Genomic DNA, 22,600 nt, shown 5'->3' on the forward strand with positions numbered 1-22,600 from the left:
TCGATTCCCGTCGGAGACGTGAGGAGCTGAAGGATCTTCCTCAGCCATAGCCAAGTTAGCCGGTCTTGGGCGCGGGCAGTAGGGTTTTTTCCGCCAGTTTATCTGGTGTTTTTCATCCCGCAAGCAGGCAAACCGGCCCCTTGAACACACAGGGATACAGCCAAGAATACCTTGAGGCATAGGAGTGACCATTCTATCCTCGTATTTCGGTTACGAAATCCAAGCATGCTTGGAAGGTTGTGGGCCTTAAAGGCCTGTTAAAGCCATTGGGATAGATAGAAGAGTAACGGATACACCATGATACTTTTGGATTTTGCTAAGGATTTTCACAGAATACAGCATGGAAGACGGTTGCATAAATTGGAGAATATTGGTTTGGATTATGAAATAGTAAACTATTAGCGTAAATAAGAGGATGGCTGTCTGATAGATATCAAAAATTATTTTAAATATCATTAAAAATTATAACATATATAATTTTTAATGATATTTGTATTTTCCATCAGATGGCATCCCAATCTCGATAGTAGTCTGCTAAGTAACCTGTAGGTATGTTTTTATAATTGCACTTTCTAAAAGTGTGCATTTGGGGCAGTGCGATGTGTAGTTTTATATATATATAATATGACGAGATATTTTATTAATAAGAAAGGTATTGATTTTTATCTTAAAAATGTATACATGGTAACCAATTGTCCTTTGCATTTAAAAATAAAATCGTTTATTATTATTATCAGACCTGCTCGGTGTCAAAAGACTAATCGCGAGAAGTCGAAGTATCATATGTATACATGCCAACTAAATTGCCCTTTGCATTTTAAAATAAAATAGTTTATTATTATTATTAACAGACCCTAAAGGAGGTCTGTTAATAATAATAAATATATTCACCGTCTCTACATTCTCCACACTCTCAGGCAGTGCTTTCAAATTACCCTCTACTACACAAAAAAAACCTGCGGCCTTTATAGCTTACTGGGATGACTTAGTTTCTCCCATTTTATGTAAAGTTTCATCTATATTAATGTAGTGAAGAGACATGATATGATAGCTCCTGAAATGTGTATATATGGGTAAGGTTGGTAAGCTTGTTGTTAAGAATGCTAAAGCTAGCTTGGAAAGAAAGAAACAAGAAAGATCCAAAAAAACTGTCACATTTCACCCATTGTCCTCATATATAAAAATGGAGATATCAGATTATGCTAGAGCCATAGCAGTATTGCCAGGAGAAATCTGTGTCCAGATACTAGAGCTTGTGATTAGAATTGAAAAGGATTTGGAAATATAACAGGTATGGTTTCTGACTATACATCAGTATAGTCAGAAAGTCCATACCTGCTTTAGGTATCTCCAGATAGAGATACCTAAAGCAGGTATGGACTTTCAACGCACCACTGTTTGCTACACTGACGGACGATATTGTCAAGAGATGCAGAATAAAAACTAAACCATTCCAGATAGAGTAATTGACTAATGAAACCTGTTAGCTTTTGCTGGTGACATAGTAAGGCTTCACCCACCTTGGCAAAATCAGAATGAAAACTTGCCAGATATAAAGTGAGAATTTATATCTGGAACTAAGGAGTGTTGAGAGTGAATATGAAAATTAACCCAAGTAATGTGAAAACTATGCCTAATATCTAAAACTTAGTCTTAGGATAAATTCAATAAACAAGTAGTCAACTTATAAATGTTTGTGATTAATTATCAATCAAACAGGAAAAATCTTAGAAATTAATAAAAAAAAAAGTAAAAACAAACAAAAAAAACAACAAATTAATAAAAAAACAAAAGTCAGTTTATATTCCTGTGCTAACTTGTACTTGTGATTTATGGTCTTAACAGGCCAACAATTCAGTCAGCTATAAGTTACTAAAATGAGATTTCTCAGCAAAATTTAGAAGGTGAAATCAGAAGAGACAAGATAAGAAATCAGACAATAGGAAGAAGTTAAATAACTTGAAAACAATTATCCAGGAAATGCAGAAAACAAACTGCATTCACAGAATGGAGAATGAGAATATTCAAAGAAAGCTTGCCAAGCAATAAAGCAGGAGAAAAGATCTAGAGGAAACCTTCTGGGTCTTTTCTTCTGAAAGGAGCACATTCTAAATCCACTTATAGAGAGAGGAATAGGATTGAAATGATGTCAGTGTACTAGCCAGTGATTGGAAGAAGTGATGTGCTTTTTTGTTACCTCTATGCCATCAGATAGAAGAATATCGACTAAACAAGCATGTAGAAATACATGAATACACATAACCATCCAACATGTGAAAATGAATTAGACAAGTCTAGATGTAGTGAATGCATCAGGAACAAACAGATTAAAATGATACAACAGTGCATGCAGGTAGAAGATTTAGAAAATTAAAGGAATGAGTAATGCATAAAAATATTCAGTTTGTATGAATATGAGTTGCATATCTAGCTTGCACATCCCCCACACGAAATCAACAAATTGCATGCACAATACAGACTGAGATAGCTTCATCACATTACTGCTTGGGTGCTTTTCAAGCATTATTGGCTTGTTGATCTGACAAGCCTTGGTCTGCTGTTTAGTAGCTGGTCTCAAAATAATTAGTTTAAAATAGTACCTTCAAAACAAATTTTTTATAACATACCTCTGAAAACACCATTTATATTGCATGTTTCACAGAATGGAAGAAAAAGTAAACTATGAGTATTATATAATCCACACATGGTGTTTGGCCCATCATGCTTCCAATATGCAAAGTGGCATTATTATGCCAGGAAGTTAAACTTACCTATGAGTTAGTGCTGTTTAGTACTGCTGATGATTGGCCTTTCCTCTGAGGAAAGTTGATGCCACTTCACCTCTATAGGCTTAGTTCACTCTTAGATGGACTTTTTCAATTTCATGGTTTTAATGTCTCTTGGTTTGGAATATACTTCCACATTTGGATTACTGTGCTCAAGTCTGGTCACCTGGATTCCTTGGAGATGGGCTGTGGAGAGGGTTCAGAGAAGAGTGACCAAGTTGGTGAGTGATATAAAAAATGCTCCCTACATTGATAGATTGAGAGCTTGTGGATTGCAGAGATTGGTTGATAGGCGAAGAAGAGGGGATATGATAAAAACATTCAAATTACTAAAAGGTTTTTATAGGATTGATGCAGGGGAAATGTTTCAGCTGTGTGATAGTGATGGAAGAACAAGAGGTCATCTCTGGAAATTAAAGAAGAGTGTGGTTAACAAAGGTGTCAGAACTAGGTTTTTTGCCTGGAGGGTGGTGAATGAGTGGAATTCATTGCCTGACTTAGTTGTGAGCTCTTCGTCTGTAAATGAATTCAAGAAGAGATATGACAGATATTGTTTTGCTAGTTTGGGTCTCCCGCGATGAGTCTACTGACTCCATGGAGATACCCGTAATAATAATAATAATAATAATATATCCAGGGTTATTAAAAAGTCTGCCAACACGAGGATGTAAGCATATTTTATAGACAGAAGAATTGGTTCCTTCAAATACTGACAAGACTTCGCTGAAGGTTATCATAAATATAGAGGGAAAGATAAAAACTGAGCTCCAAATTATAGGCTAATCTCTGTTTGGAGTTGTTGTAGTTAAGGTGTTTGGAGAGAGATTGATGAGAGCCAAGATTCAGAATTGGGTTGATAACAGCACTATTCTTTGTGGCAGTCAGCATGAGTTTGCTCTAAGGAAGTAATCTTTTGCAATCTGCTTATGTACTATAATATGGCAACAAATTCTTGGATAAGGAAGATGCACATACAGTGGGAAGCTTGGAATTTGAATTTCATTGATAGACAACCAAACAATAAGATTGTAACTGAATTAAAACAGATGGAGTTTGGATAATAGATTTTTGAATTGGATAGGTGATTGCTTGTCAAATAGGTATCAATAGGTCATATTGTGTGTGTAGAAATAGATTAACTCACAGTTTGATGATCTTTTGTGTGAAAGTGGGAATCTCTGCAATGTCTTTTGACTCTATAGAGGTCTGTCATTCTTAATGTTTAACAGTAATAATAATAATAATAATATTATTATTAAACATACACATTAATTATATGCATAGCATTTTAGAAATATTTTTATAATCTATAAGAACTTTCATGAATATGAACTTTTTTTTTTCGCCTTTACAGAACATCAAGATATAATGGAATGTTTTGGATAGTGAAAACCCACTAGTACTTGAAATTTAATTTATATATTATTAGTAATGGCATTTTGTTCAAGAAAAATACTTTTGTGGGAAATGCTAAAGCCCATCCACAATCATGGTTGTTTTGCCAATAGACAGAATCAGAACATAGTTCTCTGTATTTTTCAGTCTAGGATAGTATATCAGTTTTGTTGTCAGTTTTGTGCTGGCTTAAATATATTATATCATAATAAGAACAAACCTGATTTTGTTTTGAGAGAACAGCATATTGAAATAAATCCAAATCATGATTCAAATCCTGATGTGTTTGGTACTTTAAAACATGGTTTTGAATCAAAAATGTGTTTACAAAAAACAGAAAATGGGCAAAATAAAGAAACAGAAAAACAAAGCTATAAATCCAGCAAAAAGCATAAACAGTCCATTATTAATAATAAAAGTCAGCTTTTAAAGAACACGAATGAAGTAAATCCAGATGTTTTTGGTATGTTGAAATACCCATTAGAATCAACTACAGCATTAGGCATAAAAAATAAATTGCAGACAAACTCACAAATGTCTTCAAGAAGCCATCAAGCTAATCATAATTTCAATAGAAATGAATTGGATATTACAGACCAATTTGGGACATTGGCAGATACTGATGTAAATTATCGTTATCAAACACAAGCCGAGTATTTCTCTGATGATGATGAAGATCTGGTGGAAGAGCTTCCTCCAGGCGCTGAGCAAAGACATGCTGAAGATTACTTATTGGAAATGAAAGAACTTTGCAAGAATAAAAAGGTAACCTTATTTGAATTAATTACATTAGTGAGTAGTAAAAAAAAGGCACTATCAGTATAACTTATTGTCATTAAACTTTTTTGTGAAAAATGTTTCGCATAACTCAGAATATTTCATATTTTTGCTTCACTGTGTGTGTCTCTTGTTCATTTATAAACAGTCCTTGTGTATTGTTTAAAAAAAAAATTTCCTTTAGACAGAGATGCTCTCAAAGTCTCTGTAACTCAGCTGGTACAATGCCTTTTGTTGGAAAGTCCTTGGTTCAAATCTACAAAGACTTTTAAACTAAAGGTAAGGTTAGCCAATCTCATACATAAGTAGCAGGGTTTTTCATTCTGCAAAACAGACAAACCATTTAAAAGGACATGCACAACTCATAGCCATAATGCACTAACCTCATATCCATAGTTGCTTCATAATCATAAATAACAACAAAAATTAGAGATACCAGCTGGTATGAATTTTTACATCTCATAAACATTAAGTTAAGGGGATAATAAATCCCGCATTATTTTAAAGCCGGATACGAAACTCGGAAATCAAAGAGTTTCATGCTGAAGAACTATCGGCAAGTCCAAGTGTAAGTCAACACCTGGGTGGTGCAACTCGGAGCAAAGGTGGAGCAAGCTCCATCACTATCTGAGTTTCGTATCTGGCTTTAAAATAATGAGGGATTTATTATCCCCTTAACTTAATTTATCGCCGGAAAAATAGCCTCTTGGCTCTTTATCGTAGTAATAATAATATATGGGTACACCAGTCTGGCAATTCGTTAGTAGGGGTATATGTAAGTTCGGTTCACTTAAACCTTGGTATTCCAGGTCTACCTACTCACTGATGAGGCCTCAATAAAGGTCGAAACCGGTGTGGGTAGTGACCTCTCCTCATACTGTAAAACAGTAATACATCTCCTAGGAGCTGCGTTTTACATTATGAGAAAATATTAAGGATAGTGATGGATCTTGCTCCACCTTTGCTCCGAGTTGCCCTAGTGTTGTACTACCCAAGTGTTGACTTACGCTTGGACTCGCCGATAGTTCTTTGGCGTGAAACTCTTAGATTTCGATCTCCGAGTTTCGTATCTGGCTTTAAAATAATGAGGGATTTATTATCCCCTTAATTTAATTCATGCTGCCGGAAAAATAGCCTCTTGGCTCTTTATCTCATAAACATTCTAATAGTTTTTATGAATCCTGAAAACACTGAATTTTGTACTATAATTTAAGTTTTGTTTATACTTTGAAATATTTAATAATGATAACTAATAATTAAGGAATTGACAGCGTACACTAGAAATATAAATTAAAACAACTTTAATAAATACTTTCTGATATTTTGGCAAAGTCATGTTGCCATCTTCTTGGAAACTTAAAATAAAGAACAGGTGCATGCAAGTACTACATAACAGCAAATGAGAAACGAAGTGAGAACGCTACTTTTTTCTAAAGTCCTGATGGTCCCCCCCCCCCCCCCCGGTGGGCTATATTGGTAGTTATTGGCCTTCGGGCTGAAGTTCTGATATATGTTTCCCAAATTTGTTGAGGTTTGGCATGTTCCTAAGGGCTGAGGCTGATTCCATGAATAGTCTTTCATATTTGAACTTACTGCAGTGTATTACTGTGGCTTTCTTCCACCTTATTCTCTGGCAGGTATCCAGAGCATGGTCTGCAAGCCCAGAGTGTTGTACGGGTGAAATCGGATGTAGTCCTTGTATTCTGAGATTCTGATATTTGCTGTCCTGCCTGTTTGGCCAAAGTAGGACAATTTACAGCTGCAAGGGACTTGGTATACACCAGGTAGGTCTAGGGGAAGTGGTTGGTCTTTAGTGGAGTGGATAAGGGATGCCAATTTTCTATATTGTCTGTAACAGGCGGTTAAGTCATGTTTTTTTAGGATTTTGTTGATTTGTTCTGAGGTGCCTCGGATGTAGGGGATGGTGATGGATTTAGAGTAATCTTTTTTGTTAAGGAGGGAAGGTGGGTTGTGAATAACTGATTGAAGTATTTTTTTGGATTTTTTTTGGGGGGGTAGTCATTGGCTGAGAAAGTGTTAAGGATGTGATTTAGTTCAGTGGTTAGGGCTTGATCATTTGAACAGATAAGTTTTGCCCTGTGGTATAGTGTCTTAATAACTCCATATTGTTGTGAGGGGGGGGATTGTTGGTGAATGTATCTGCCTGTATGGGTGGGTTTTCTATAAACTAAGAAAACCAAGGTTCCATCAGGTTGGTGGGCGACTAGTGTGTGGAAGGGGAGGCTATTGTTTTTCTCTTTTTCCAGGGTGAACTTGATTCTAGGGTGTTGGTTGTTTAAGTGTGTTAAGAAGGAGAGGAGTGTATCCAGGCCATGTGGCCAAATAGCAAACACATCATCAATGTAGCGAAGCCATATGTTAGGTTTTTGTGGAACTGAGTTTAAGGCTTTCTCTTCAAAAGTCTCCATAAAGAAGTTGGCCAAGGGTGGGGAAAGTGGTGAACCCATGGCTGTCCCCTCTATCTGTTTGTAGAATTTTTCCTGCCAAATGAAATAGCCTGAGTTCATTGTGAGCTGAGATATTGGGAGGAAATTTAGCTTGGATTATCTCTAAGGTTTCTTTGAGGGGGACATTTGTGAATAAGGAGGAGACATCAAAACTAACCATTATATCATTATGTTGGAGTGTAAGGTTTTCTATACCGGCTTTGAAGTGGGCTGAGTTTTTTATGTGTGATGGTGTATTGCCAGTCTAGTGTGAGAGCGCTTTGGCTAAATACTTAGCTGGTTTGTAAGTGGGGGAATCAATGCCATCCACTATGGGACGTAATGACACATTTTCTTTGTGTATTTTTGGGAGCCCATTTATACGGGGGGGGGCTAGAGTTATATGGTTTTAGTCTGTTAGTAATCTCCACAGGCCAAGAAGTAACCTTCTTAAGGAGCCTATGGAGTTTTTGTGATTTGTGAGTTGGTGGGATTGTATTCAATGGGGAGGTAAGTAGCTCGATCTAATAGTAAAGCCTTAAACTTACCTGTGTAGTCATTATGATTGAGTACCACAGTGGTGGTTCCCCTTATCCGCTTTCGTGATAAATATTTCTTTGTTTTTCTTCAATTCTTGTAGTGACTTGTATTCACTAATGGATATGTTGGTTTTTGGTGTTTTTTTTTCAAATATTTGAAATATTTAATTTTATGTTCATGTTAAAAGAACTTGTCAAACCATACGAACTTCTTGGGAATTCCAGAGACTGGTAATGAAATGGCTAGTCAACAAGTTTTTTATGTTTCTTTTAAGGTTACACAGTAGTCAACATTCATAGTGAAGAATTTATGGAGAAAAAACATGTGTTGGAGTAATTACTTTACTTATAATTAAGAAGGGTGTTATTTTCTTAGTTATAAGTAAGGTAATTACTCCAACATGCATGTTTTTGTCTCCATAAATTCTTCACTATGAAAGTTTTTTATGTATTTATTCCATACTCTATAACAGGAGAAATAAAATTTTTAGCCACTAATGTCTTTATTTGGTTACAAGAATTTGCACCATATCAAAATTCTCCATTTTCATCATTTTTTTTTTTCTCTCTCTAATTTATTATTGTCCTTAACTATAGATCTCTTTTCTTTGGTGTGCAAGACGATTTATATAATTGCACAAATCCTGGAGATGCTTACACTTATTTACAACCAACTTGAATTGTCTACAGATTCTTGATACTTTCCAAAAAAGAGGACAGTTTGACTAATCAGGGAACCCTTTGTTCCTCTGGACTGGTTCCCCCCCCCCCATTCCCATTAAGTCTATAATGGAAATGGCAGTGGAAATAATGGACTCATCGCAGTGTCCTCCCACGATGAGTTTTCAGACTCCTTGGAGGTGTCACGAATAATAATAATAATAATGTTATATAGTCTCATACAGAGGTGATAATGATCTTTTCTTCCCAGAAACATGGATCTTTAAAACAGACATCTAGCTTGAAGACCTCACACATACATTATTATTATTATTACGGGCAGCTCCAAGGAGTCCTTAGACTCATCGAGGGAGGCCCAACATCATGTCAAGAACAACTATTCAACATTCACACAGTATCTATCATACTTCACCTTGAACTCATTCACAGTCATGGTACCCACAACAGACTCTGGCAGCTTATTCCACTCATTTACCACTTTCCAAATAATAAACCTAACTCTAACACCCTTGCTAACCACACTCTTACCAAGCTTCCATGGATGGCCCTAGTCCTCCCACCACCAGTCCTATTCTCAAAAATATCTTCTGAATTAATCTTATAGAAACCCTTTGGTAATTTGAATGTCTCAATCATATCACCCCTTTTCAGCCTATCAACCAATTTCTGCAACCCACAAATCTTCAAACTGTTCTGATAAGGTTGATTCCATAGACCTACTATCATCTTGGTCACTTGTCTCTGGATCCTCTCCACCTCCTCCCCATCAAGAAGAAACCCTGGCATCCATATCTGGGCACAGTAGTCTGGATGGGATGTTCCTCTGTATCGAGCCTTATCAAGGCTCGATACAGAGGAACAATAACCTGTTTGTCTCTGCTCGTTAAAGTATTTATCAGCAACGAAGTGATTTGATGAGCTGATTTTGCCACTTTTGTGATGCGTCCCCTAAACTTCAACTCCCTATCCACCAACACTCCCAGATCCCTGGCCTCGTCAATCTCCTGGAGTACAGTTCCACCAATCTGATATACTGCTGATAATCTTTTTCACCCCAAAATGCAAAACCTTACACTTTGCCACATTAAATTGACTTCCATTCTCCTTAGCCCAGTCCTCTAATCTATCCAAATCATCCTGCAAAATTTTGACATCCTGAGCATTCACTATTGCTCTACCTAACTTTGCATCATCCGCAAACAGATGCACAGTTCCTCTCAGAACCTTTCCTATATCGTTAATGAACAAATTAAACAGTAGTGGTCCAAGAACAGAACCCTGCAGCACACCACTAGTCACAGGCCGTCTTTTGGACTCTACTCCTGAATAAACCACTCTCTCATATCTCTCCATCAACCACCTTCCTATCCATCTCACCAACCCTATATCCATTCTCATATGCTGCAATTTACTGATTAGAATTCCATGTGGTATCCTATCAAAGGCTTTAGCAGGGGCCAGTAGAATCACTGTAAACCCGTTACCCTCATCCAGTTCAGCCGTCACTGTGTTATAGAACGTGAGCAAGTTACTGGGGCATGATCTACCCTTCACAAAACCATGTTGTCCCCCCATACGGTATCCCATTTTCATCTATCCAATCTTGTATTTTCCTCTTGACTATTTTCTCCAAGACCTTGACAACAATTCCTGATATGCTAATCGGCCGGTCATTTGCAGCAACAGTCTTGGAGCCTCCTTTATGCAGTGGAACTATTTTCCCCTCTTTCCACCCCCTGGGGACTAACCCAGACATGAGACTCAAATTAAACAAAATGGTCAAAGGCATTGACAATTCTTTAGCCTCTTCTTGTACGACATGAGCTGGTATACCATCCAATCCCGCAGATGAATTGACATTGAGGTTTTGTAATTGACTACTCACCTAAACTTCATTTACCACAATTCCCGAATAAGCTGTTGTTTCTTCCATTTCTGCAATGTCACCACCTGGATGATCTACTCTTGCAAAGTGCTCACTCGGTAATTCGACTATATCAACTGATTCGGTTACCTCCCTACCATCAGCATTCTTTAAAATCAATCTGCCGTATACATTTTTTCTTTTACTTGCAACATATCGAAAAAACTGTTTGGGGGTTCTCTTTAGCCTGCATGGCTAATGTTCTTTCATAATCCGTTTTTGCTTTTCTTACCATACTTGTTACCCTTCTGATGTTTATACTGTTCATGTGCCTGCAGGTCACCTTTCACCTTAAATTCCCTCCACAGTTTCTTTTTTTGCAGCTCAAGCTTAATGGTGTTATTCATCCATTTAATCCCTACTTGTTATTATTCAGACCTGCAAACACTTCGTAACCTCCTCCCATGCACTATCAACATCCAGCCCTTGCAGTTTTACATGCCATGGCACTGAACCAATCAAACTCCTAAGCTTGTCATACTTTCCAGTCCGATAATTCCACATGTACCCTGTCTTAATCAAAAATTCCGCACCTTTAGCCACCTCCCGGGTCAAGACCTTGCGATCACTCTCACCAGTTGGTTGCAACATGGTCATATTCGTTACTGTCAAATCCTCAGATGCAATTACTAGGTCAAGCACTCTCTGACCCCTAGTATTTTCCATTACATACTGTTGCAGATAGTTATCCCTTAATAACTGCATAAAATCCAGTTCCTTCCTTCCATGTTTACTCTCCTCATTCCAATCAATGTTACCATAGTTGAAATCTCCCATAATAATTACCCTCCTTCCACGCATTTGTTCTATTTGTTATGCATACTATCTACACCATCTTTTCCATCACCTGGTCTATAGCAGTACCCAATTGTATATTTTGTTCTGCTAGCCTCAATCTCACACCAAATGGCCTCAAATGTGCTCTTGTCTCTATTCTGCAATTCAACTTCTATTCTCATCAGCTATCATCAATAATACTCCTCCCCCGTACATACACAGTTAATAAACATAATCTTAGTGAAATTCTAGAACAGCAATAGAAAGTTTTAGTCCTTGGTGAATAGTTCATGAGGAAAGCCTTCCTCATGAACTGTTGGTACATTATATGTGGTACATTAATGGGCAGAAAATTGAGGAGATAAAAGAAATGTGTGATCATTAATTCGAAGACATGCAAATCATACTCCAGAAAATATATATAAGAAGAGAAGACTATTCTAAAAAACAAGTAATAGAAAGTGAATGGAGATGAAGAAAAATTTGTTTTATGAGTTCAGAGTTGAACTGTTAATAAACTTTGAATAGTTTCTGCACGTTAGTTAATGTCGGATAATTTTCAGTTCTCGTGTTTACATTATTAGTTTATGCAGAAGTTCAATTATATTGATATTATATGTGTAATCACACATCCTAGAATAAATGAGGTCATTAATGTGGTGAGTAAAGTCAGTAATCCAGTGTCATTTTTCACTGATTGGAGTTTCGTGTACGTGTCGAGTTAGGCCTAATTTACATGTGTATGAACCATTGTATTGCTGGTAAAGATATAACAATTTAGGTGCTAGTTTCATTTTTACAACTTCTTATTGGTTATCTTAAAAAAAAAAAAAAAAAAAAAAAATTGTTACTAGATTATGAAGATGGAGGCTCAGCAGATCTGTTTAAGAAGGAATAATCACCATGTCAATGTACTAACTACTTTTAATGAGTTTCTGTTTACTGAAACTTTTGTCGATGTGACTTTAGTATGTGAAGGTAAGAGACTTAAAGCATACAAAATAGTGTTGTCTGCCTGCAGTTCTTTCTTTCATGACATATTTCTTGAAAACTCTTGTAAACATCCAGTTGTTATTCTCAAAGATATAAAATACACGGATTTAAAAATGATAATAGATTTTATGTACAAGGGTGAAGTGATCATTTTGCAGGACCAACTTGCCACGCTGCTTAGTGCTGCTAAAAGTTTGAATGTTGAGATCTGTACAGAAGTTGCACAGAGGGATACTTCCAGTATTGATATTCAGGAGAAGAGTGAACATGACTCAAGTAACCAGGCCTTGTTACTTGCTGAGGTGCAACAGAAAAAACGCAGCACAGAATTGCCACCAGTAATTAAGAAGAAAAGAGGAAGACCTCGAAGTAGATATCTTCGTGGTTCTAACAGTAATGGCATGAAGGCCAATGTATCATCAAAAGTAAATGAATTAGACACACCAGAAGATACCAACAGGTCAATAAAGTCGTTCACAAGTGAAGGAAGGTTAGAACTGTCAGGAACTGATTATCCATTAAATGAGATTTCTGTTTCTAATTCAAATATATATCCTAGTCCAACTCAGAACTCATTTCCATCTATCCAGAGTTCAGTGTTGGTAAAAGGATCACAACAAAGTGAAGATACAATAATAGAAATTGAGGAATCACAGGCGTTGGCATCTTTTGACAGTTTGCTCCAAGATTCATTGTCAATCCCAGTAATGAATACGATGCCTATTCTTAATACTGTTGAGTTAATTGAAACTCGCTCAAATAACATAGAATCAGGGCTAAGTACAGATAATCAAATATTAGTTCCTTGTTCTGTATCACCTCAATTATCTACTTCTCTTCAAGTTGCACAAAGTATGATAAAAGATATCGAACCTGGTGTCTCGCTCTTATTACCTGCAGCTGCAATTTCACCTTGTGCCAGTTCTTCACATCAAGACAGTAGATCCATGATGATGATGATGTCTTGGGATACATCCAGGCCTACTGCTGTTATGCCAAACATTCCTAAAATACATGATCAGCAGCTTCCATTACAGGATCAGAATGTTGCTCAAGAGAAGGAAAATGGGTCAGTTAATTATCGTTGGATATCCTCGCCAGAACATCATTGTGAGGATTGTTGTAGATGCTGCGCGACCAAAAATATCCAAAGACATAATATGAAACTACATGAAAATGACAGACAGGAATATATATTGGATGTGGACATGAAAACAGAGTTGATGATGATGAAGCAAGATATGAACTGCATGAGAAATGAGATGAAAAGAATTAGAGACATACATGGAAGAACGAATAAGAACAGAAGGAAAGATGGGTATGTGAAAGATATATCCAATGATTCAAGAGTGGTTCTCTATGGAGATTCCATTATTAGAGGTGTGGTGAATGAGAAGATGCACAAGGTTTGTTTTCCTGGTGGTAGAATGGAGAGAGTGATTGAAGCGTTGGACATGAGGAGTAAGAGAGCACAAGAGTTGGTGGTTGTAGTAGGAACAAATGATTTGGATGGGAACAAGGAAAATGCCAGATTGGATATAAGGAGGTTATTAAGGAGAGTAAAAGATAACAGTGTGGTAGGAAAGGTAGTCAGTGTGTTGCCAAGGTATGATAGTGATGAATTGAGGAGGCGGGCAAAGATTATGAATGATATGTTAGCGCAGTTATGTGAGGAGAATGGAGTGCATTTTGTGAATGTGTGGGAGGAATTTGAGGGACGGATGGAATTGTATAAAGAAGATGGGCTGCATTTAAATGGTTTTGGTGTGAGTCTGCTGGAGAGATTGTTACTGGCAGGAGAAGTAATGACTGTAATGAATATATCTGAGGTGGTGGGAAGTGATATGAAAGAGCAAAAAAGTAAGGTAGGGAGAGGTATCTGTTCAGTTGCAAATGGGGAAGTGAGTATTATGAATGAAGTAAATGAGAGAGTGGAGGTACAATACGAACAGGGAAACGGGGGGAGTCAGGGTGGAAGGGGAGAAACTTTATGAAACATGCGGGTGTTGAATTTAGAAGTGAATGTATAAGCGGACAAACACAAATTGAGATGGCCTGGGATGGGTGGAAAGAGTTTAGGTGTGAAGAAAGTTGTAGAATTGGTGGTAATATAAAGGAAGTGACAGGAGAAGGTATTGAAGAGTTACATCGCAGGAGTGATGTTCTTAGGACTTGTAGAAGCAGTAATGATTTATTATGTTTATTCACTAATGCTAGAAGTATTCGAAATAAGGGGAACGAAATTGTTGCTTTGCTAGAGTCTGTTCGCCCCAAAATTGTTGGTATAAGTGAGACATGGTTACATGACGATGACATCCTGACAGGAATAGAGATGAACGGATATGATATTTTTCGTGAAGATAGACAGGGAAGAAAGGGAGGAGGAGTACTGTTAATGGTAGCAGATGAGTTGTGCCCATCTAAGGTGGAATTGCAAGGTGCAAATTGTGGTCACGGTTTTGAGGCCGTATGGTGTGAGGTAGAAGTTAACAGGAGGAAATATTTAGTTGGGTGTTGCTATAGACCTGGTAATATGGAAGGTAATGAGAAGGAAATGTATAGGCAAATTGGCCTAGCTAGCAAGAAACGAGTTATCATTATGGGCGACTTTAATTATGGTGATATAGATTGGAAGCAAGAGACTGCATCTGGGGGTAAAGAAAATGAATTTTTGGAGTTTTTGAAAGATAATTACCTTAGGCAGTACGTAACGGAGGGTACACGAGGATCAAGAGTATTGGATTTGATCATCTCATCAGATGATGTTATTATAAATGAGGTGTCAAATCTTCCAACAGTTGGTGAGAGTGACCACGAGGTGATCACGTGCAGGGTGACCAGTCATTCGAGGACGTCTGTTAGAAAGGGATATATGTGGAATTATAAGACTGGTAATTACGAAAAGCTCAGGAGACAGCTTGCAATAATAAATTGGAAAGAAGAACTGGATGGAAAGGATATCAATGCTGCTTGGGCCATACTCAAGAACTATTTGGTGGAGGCAATATCAGAGTGTATTCCGAGGGTCAAGAGGGTAAACAGAGTGGGTGTAAAATGGATGAATCAAGAGATAAGGTATGCAATATGGAAGAAGAAGGTATTATGGAAGAAACACAAAATGAGTATATATAACAACCAGTTGCATGAGAAGTACAAAGAGCAGGCGAGGAAGGTGACTAGCTTGATAAGGGTAGCAAAAATGCAGTATGAGCAGCAGTTAGCTAAAGCGGCCAAAAAAAATCCTAAGGAGTTTTTTCGATATGTCGCCAGTAGAAGAAAGAATGATTATGGTAGAATGGGATTGATTGGTGAAAACGGAGGAATGATAACCGCTGCGGAGGATATAGTTGAGATATATAGTGAGCAATTTCTAAAGGTATTTCATTTTTGTGAATGTGATATCATGCAGAACTTGAAAGTTGTGGGAGAAGAGGAGGAGGAGGAGGAACTGTTAGTAAGTGAACAGGAGGTATATGAGGAATTGAATAGACTTGATGTAAATAAGGCTGTGAGACTTGATGCTATTTCACCACGTGTCTTGAGGGAATGTGCCAGAGAGTTAACAACAGCTTTTGTATATCTTTTCAACATGAGTCTCTCACTGGGTCAAGTTCCAAAAGAGTGGAAAGAAGGTAAAATTGTTCCAATTCATAAGGGAGGTGATAAGAGTAAGGCCTTGAATTATAGACTAGTCTGTGTGTCTGGAGTTGTGGTCAAGGTATTAGAGAAGTTAGTTAGGAATAAAGTTCAGAATTGGGTTGACAACAGAAAAATACTCTTTGGTGGCCAGCATGGATTTACTAAAGGAAAATCATGCTTTAGCAATCTGCTTACTTTTTATAATAAAGTGACAAATGCATTGGATAAGGGTATTGCATATACAGTGGTATATTTAGATTTTGCAAAGGCGTTTGATAAATTGCCACATGACAAGCTGGTAATTAAATTGGAACGGATGGGGCTGAACAGTAGATTGGTTCACTGGATTGGAGATTGGTTGTCTGATAGGTATCAGCGAGTTGTCTATGGAGGAGCGATATCGCAGAAGAGGAAAGTTACTAGTGGTGTACCTCAAGGGTCTGTTTTGGGTCCATTGCTGTTTAATTTGTATGTAAATGATATCTGGAGAGGTCTGAATGGTGATGTGCAGTTGTTTGCAGATGATGCAAAGTTGGGCAGAGCTATCAGGAGTAGTGTGGATGCTGTAGCTTTGCAAGAGGACTTGAATGCACTGTCTGAATGGGTAAATAAGTGGGGATGTCAATTCAATGTCTCAAAATGTAAGGTTTTGAAATTTGGGAAGCAGAGATGGGATGTAAAGTACACAATCGGTGCGAATATCTTGGAAGAGGTAGAGGAAATGAGAGATCTGGGAGTGATTGTAGACAAGGACCTAAAATTTCGGGGACATGTTGCTAAAATAGTGAAGACAACACCGCGGATAATGGGAATGATGCGGAGGACATTGACTTGTAGAAATAAGGATGTTATGGTTCCTTTGTATAAGGCTTTGATCAGGCCACATATGGATTACTGTGCACAGATCTGGTCACCTGGTTTTCAAAAAGATGAAATTGCGTTGGAAAAAGTTCAGAGGCGATTGACTAAGGTGGTTTCTGGTCTCTGGAATGTAGACTATGAAGACAGATTGACAAAATGCAATTTGCAGAAATTGGTGGATAGAAGGAGGAGGGGGGGATATGATTGAGACATATAAACTGTTGAGTGGTTATTACCAGATTAACGTCGGGGAGGTTTTGCACAGAATGGGTGAGGATAGCAGGAGAACAAGAGGTCATTCCTGGACGCTGTATAAGGAGGGTGTGAGCAAGGGAGTGAGGAGCAGGTTTTTTGCATGGAGAGTGGTGAGTGATTGGAATGCTTTGCCCGAGAGTGTGGTGTGTGCAGAGACAGTGAATATATTTAAGGCACAGTATGATAAACTGTGTGTATAACAGTGGACCTCCCACGATGAGTCTTTGACTCCATGGAGGTTTTTGTAATAATAATAATAATAATATTTTAGCTGAGTTCAAGTTGATTGAGGAATTATCATTCCCAACTCGGATGAGCATGACTGTAGAAATATATATGAGGCATGTTCAAAAAAAAGCTCTGGGACGTAATTTATTTTAAATATATACAAAAGCTTATGAGCTATGGGATCATATCCCCTTTGAAATATTATCGTCCTTCCTGCCTCAATACAGAATTTTTCTCACTTTTGGAAGCATTTCTGGAAGTGTATTCAAGATACCAAGTAATTTTATAGAAACTTGGTTTTTAATCCTATTCCCCAAGTATGCAAACAGACAAGTATGTCACGTTTGCACCTGCACGTAGTACAAGACTGAGGCAACTCCTGCAAGTAGTGTAGGACCTAGGAAGTAATGGTAAAGGTGGATTAAGATCCGATCACTTTCCTTAGTATTTTCCCCTAATGCAAAGCACATCCCCTTACAGAGATGTATGATGCTATGCATTAAAGGCAGAGCTCACTACCCAGACTGGTTTCGAACTTTGTATAGGTGAAGTGGGCTCTAAAAATAAGACGATCCCGAAAGATCTCCCAACTCAGCATTGTTCCACTCAGTGACAGGCTCACCCCATCACCGAAAAGAACTTCTCAGCATTGGCTCTACCCAGTGGCAGGCTCACCCCCCACCACCAAGTAGAGCCATAATCTCAGTGGTAACCCCACTCAGATACAGGCAAAAACCTACCCCCAAGCAGAGCCTCTCAAATCAGAGCCAGAGCTGCACCTGTTTCGACCTTTATTGAGGTCTCATCAGTGGGAGCCAGACCTGAAATACGAAGGTTGAAGTAATGCAGAGCTTATGTGAATTTTACCTAAACAAGTTGCCACGAGGTGCTTTGACCTTATTAAATAAAATCTCAGGATAAGAGATAGATGTAGAAAGTTTTTAACTTGGGTATATTATGTATTCAAGCACTACTTGCAGGAGTTGCCTCAGTCTTGCACTAAGTGCAGGTGCAAACTTCACATACTTGTCTGTTTGCTTACTTGAGAAATAGGATCAAAAACCAAGTTTATATAAAATTACTTGGTATCTTGAATACATAATATACTCAAGTTAAAAACTTTCTACATCTATCTCTCATCCTGAGATTTTATTTAATAAGGTCAAAGCACCTTGTGGCAACTTGTTTAGGTAAAATTCATATAAGCCACAGTTGAAAGCTGTCTCCTGAGCCTCTCATAATCACCAGCCTTGTAGTTCCACATGTACCCTTTCCTTACAAGAGTCCTCACATGGTTTGTAACTACCCAGCTAATCACTTAATGGTCAACAACTGAAAAGAGATTGGACATCTCATTTATAAGGACATCCTCTGATGAAATGATCAAATCCAAGACCCTCAATCCTCTTGTGTGCCCTGTTATATACTACCTGAGATAGTTGTTCCTCAAAAACTCAAGAAACTCATTTTTTTGCTTCTGGTTGCTATCTTGTCATCCCAATCTATATTGCCATAATTAAAATCATAATGATTACCCATATGGGTAATCATAATGATTACCCTTATAAGCAAATTAGCCAAGTAAATGAGAATTTTCCCATTTGCTTGGCTAATTTGCTTATACATTTCCTGGTCAGTAATATCCAAATTAATAGGTCTATAGCAACATCTAAGAGTATTTCCTTCTATTCACCTATATCTCACACCATACTGCCTCAAAACCACTACCACTATTTCTCCCTTTCATCTCTACCTTGTATGGACATAACTCTTTTTCTTTCATCAATAGCCCTCCACTTCCCTTTTTACCCTTTCTATCGTCACAAAATACATCATACCCTTCTCTCTCTATTCCTGTCTGGATGTCATCCTCATCCAACTGTGTCTCACTTATTCCAACAATTTTTGGATGAATGATCCCAATCAATGCAACCATTTCATTTCCCTTGTTTCTGGTACTTTCCTCATTCATATACAAACATAATGCTCATTTCTGGATCTATAACAAGTTTCACTGATACTACTTATTAGAAGTAACTTCTGCGTACTTTCCTCGAGCCATTACTTTTTCTCCTTACTCATCCTAGAACCTTTTTCAGATCCAACTGTTTTCCCCTACATCCCAGGTCATCTCTTCTCTCTTTGTCTACACGTGCATCAACCTTTCTCACACGTCCACCCTGAAGTCTCCCATTTCCATGTTTGTCTTGCACACTTGTTCTCTCATTCTCTACACTCATTCTACTCACTTCTTCATTCATAAGCATCACTTCAATCTCTCCTTCCTTACTCTCCTGCTCTTTCACATCACTTCTTACTTGCTCATATTTGTTCTCTGCACTCATTACTCTCCCTTCCAGCAGCATTCTCTCCAAATGACTCACCAAAACTATTCAAATGTAGTCCATCATTCTTATACAGTTCAGTTCAGTTCTTCCTTCAAACTCATTCCACACACTAACAAATTGCACTCCTTTCTCTTCACACATTTCTGCTAACATATCATTCATAATTCTTCCTCTGTGTCTCATCTCATCATTGTCATACTTGGGCAATACATTGACTACCTTTTCTATCACACTATTATCTGTTATCCTTCTCAACAACCTCCTGATATTCAATCTTACTTTTTTTCTGTGACTTACTATGGCTTTTTTGTCAACTTTAATGCAAGCCTTGATGCACATACATTGTTCTTTGATTCCTGACATTGGGACACTCAATAAGAAAAAAACTCATGTTCAATTCATAAAAGCACTGTGGGTGCCTGGAGTGATACAGTGACTTTGGGCCTGTTTAGTCATTATTATGCTATAAATGTCCTTTATAGAATATCATATTCCTATTCTTACAAAATAACTATCTTACATACACAACTTCTTACAAAATAATATGCTAGCACGTCCAGTTTCTTTATAATAATAATTGTCCTTAAACATTTTGAACAGACCTTTGCATGTGTGTGTGTGGGGGGGGGGGAGTTGTAGAGTAAGTGCCCTCTCTCGATGAGTCTTTGGACTCCTTGGAGGTGTCATGAAATAATAATAAACTATGTGTGCATGTGTGTGTGTGTACATAGATTGATAGATAGGAAATGGAGATAACTGAAACTCATTGTGTGAAACAGAGTGGAGTGACATAATTTAAGACATTTCATTTAAGAAGGCAAATTGAAGGAGCATAATACTCAAAGAATTAAAATGCTAGTTCACTTTCCATGGAACATGAAAGCTGAAATTTTGCATGCAATTAAATTTCAGTGCCCAACCAAAAAACACTGGAAGCCTGACCTAATTTTGTCTCTGCATTTGTGCAGAAATAGTCATGCATATCAAGACTACAAAATATGGCTTAAGCTCCTTTAAAACCAGAAATTTTTATTCCTTTTTTTGAAGACATATTTGTCAATTTTTAAGCTATTTGATGGTAGCCACAGTTTTTTTTCCAGAAGTTGTCCCAACATGCATTATTTTAGGATGGTGCAGCTTATCAAAGGTGGCTAAAGTTCCCATTGCAAATATTGCTTATTATTATTATTATACAGACATCTCCATGGAGTCAAAAGACTCGTCGTGGGCGGGGGGGGGGGGAGGGGATCCACGAATTCTATCAGTGTCACTCCTATCATGTCTACTCTTTTTCACTTATCAGCTAGTTTTTGAAGCTCACACACCATCAGTCTATTCTCATAGGAAGCATTCCATAGACCTGCCACAATCTTTGTCACTCGCCTCTGGATCCTCTTCACCACTTCTTTTTCTTCAATACAAATTCATGTGTCCAGATCTGTGCACAGTAGTCCAGATGTGCCCTTATTAAAGCCTTAATAAGCCTTAAGATAGGGAAACAATGACCCCTCTCTATCCTGCTTGTTAGTGTGTTCTCCAACAACCACATAATCTGATGTGCTGTTTTGGTTAACTTTGCAATATACCGTCTAATTTTCCACTCCCTGTTCACAATCATTCCCAAGTTCTGGCCTCATTAGTTTCCTTTTCAGTTCAGTTCCATCAGTATAGTACACAGTGTGGGATCTCTTCCCAAAATTATTATTAACATCCGACCTTCATGGAGTCAGATTCATCGTGGAATCAGACTCATCAAAATGCATCACATTAAACTGGCAGCGATTTACCATTCCCATACTGCTAGTCGATTCAAGTCTTCCTGCAGAATCTGTGCATCACCTTCATTTACCATTGCTCTTCAAAATTTATCATCATCTGCAAACAGCTGAATATTTTCCTATCAAATCATTTCTTATATCATTGATATACAAGTTAAACAACAGAGGACTGAGTCTTGTGGTACACCATTGTCACTTACCTTCTCCTGGACTCAACTTTTCCACAAACCACTCTTTGATATCTGTCTATCAGTCACCCTGTAATCCAGTTTTCCAGATTCAAATCCATCCCCATTTGCTCCAATTTATACAGTAAAGTTCTGTGTGGAATTTTGTCAAATGCCTTTGCAAAGTCTAGCAGTATCACTGAGTAGCCATTTCCCTTATCTAACTCCATTGTCATTTTATTATAAAACATAAGCAGATTACTAAAGCAAGACCTATCCTTCACAAAATAATGTTGGCCTTTATAGAATATCATATTCCAAAATGCTCACCGAACTATTTGGTTTGATTCTGTTACCTCCCTTCTATCAGACTTTTTAAAGTCCATATGTGAAAGAACTTTTTAGGATTTCTTTTGGGTTCATCAGCTACCTTTCCCTCATAATTATTTTTGGACTTCCTTACCATACATGTCGCCTTTCTTCCCTGTGCCTTTATATTGCTCATTGGCATGCTGAACACCATTTTGTGTATAATCCCTCCACAACTTTTTCTTTGTCTGCACCACCTGCATAATAAAGCTATTCATCCATCTAATTCCTACCTGATTTATCCTTCTGCCTCTCGGTATACATTCTGATACTCTTTCTTGAAACACCTCTTTACCACCTCTCATACCACAAACATCTTTCCCCTTCAAATTCTTATGCCATGTCACTGCAGAAAGCTGACTCCTCAGCTTGGCAAATGACAGAAATTTAACTGAAAATTCTGCATATCTGGCAGTCTTCCAGGTCAAGACTACATGATCACTTTCTCCAAGTGGAAGCAAGTTAGTGCAAAGTTCTCTGATGCTATGATCAGATCTAGCACTCTTGAACCTTGTGTTCCCTCCATTATATGCTGCCTCAGGTAATTATCGCTCAGCAGCTGTGTAAGTTCAATTTCCTTCCCTGTTTGTGATGGTTTCTCCTCATAATCTGTCCCCATAAATGAATCTCCCATAA

General features: G+C 37.7%; 1 protein-coding gene across 1 annotated transcript in view; it reads left to right on the forward strand.

Moving 5' to 3' along the window:
* The first annotated feature begins 603 nt into the window (after window positions 1-603).
* Window positions 604-22,600, forward strand: part of LOC150105084 (pentatricopeptide repeat-containing protein 1, mitochondrial) — a 135,306-nt gene continuing 113,309 nt past the window's right edge. The window contains exons 1-2 of the mRNA XM_090396141.1: window positions 604-652; window positions 4,141-4,946. Coding sequence (XP_090252267.1) covers window positions 4,218-4,946 — 729 coding nt within the window. The 5' untranslated portion in view covers window positions 604-652; window positions 4,141-4,217. The remainder of the gene's footprint in view (window positions 653-4,140; window positions 4,947-22,600) is intronic.

Source organism: Typopeltis vanoorti, chromosome 7 (genome assembly GCF_054136105.1).
Source record: "Typopeltis vanoorti isolate ZY-2024b chromosome 7, IOZ_Tvanoo_1.0, whole genome shotgun sequence".
Classification (NCBI taxonomy): domain Eukaryota; kingdom Metazoa; phylum Arthropoda; class Arachnida; order Uropygi; family Thelyphonidae; genus Typopeltis; species Typopeltis vanoorti.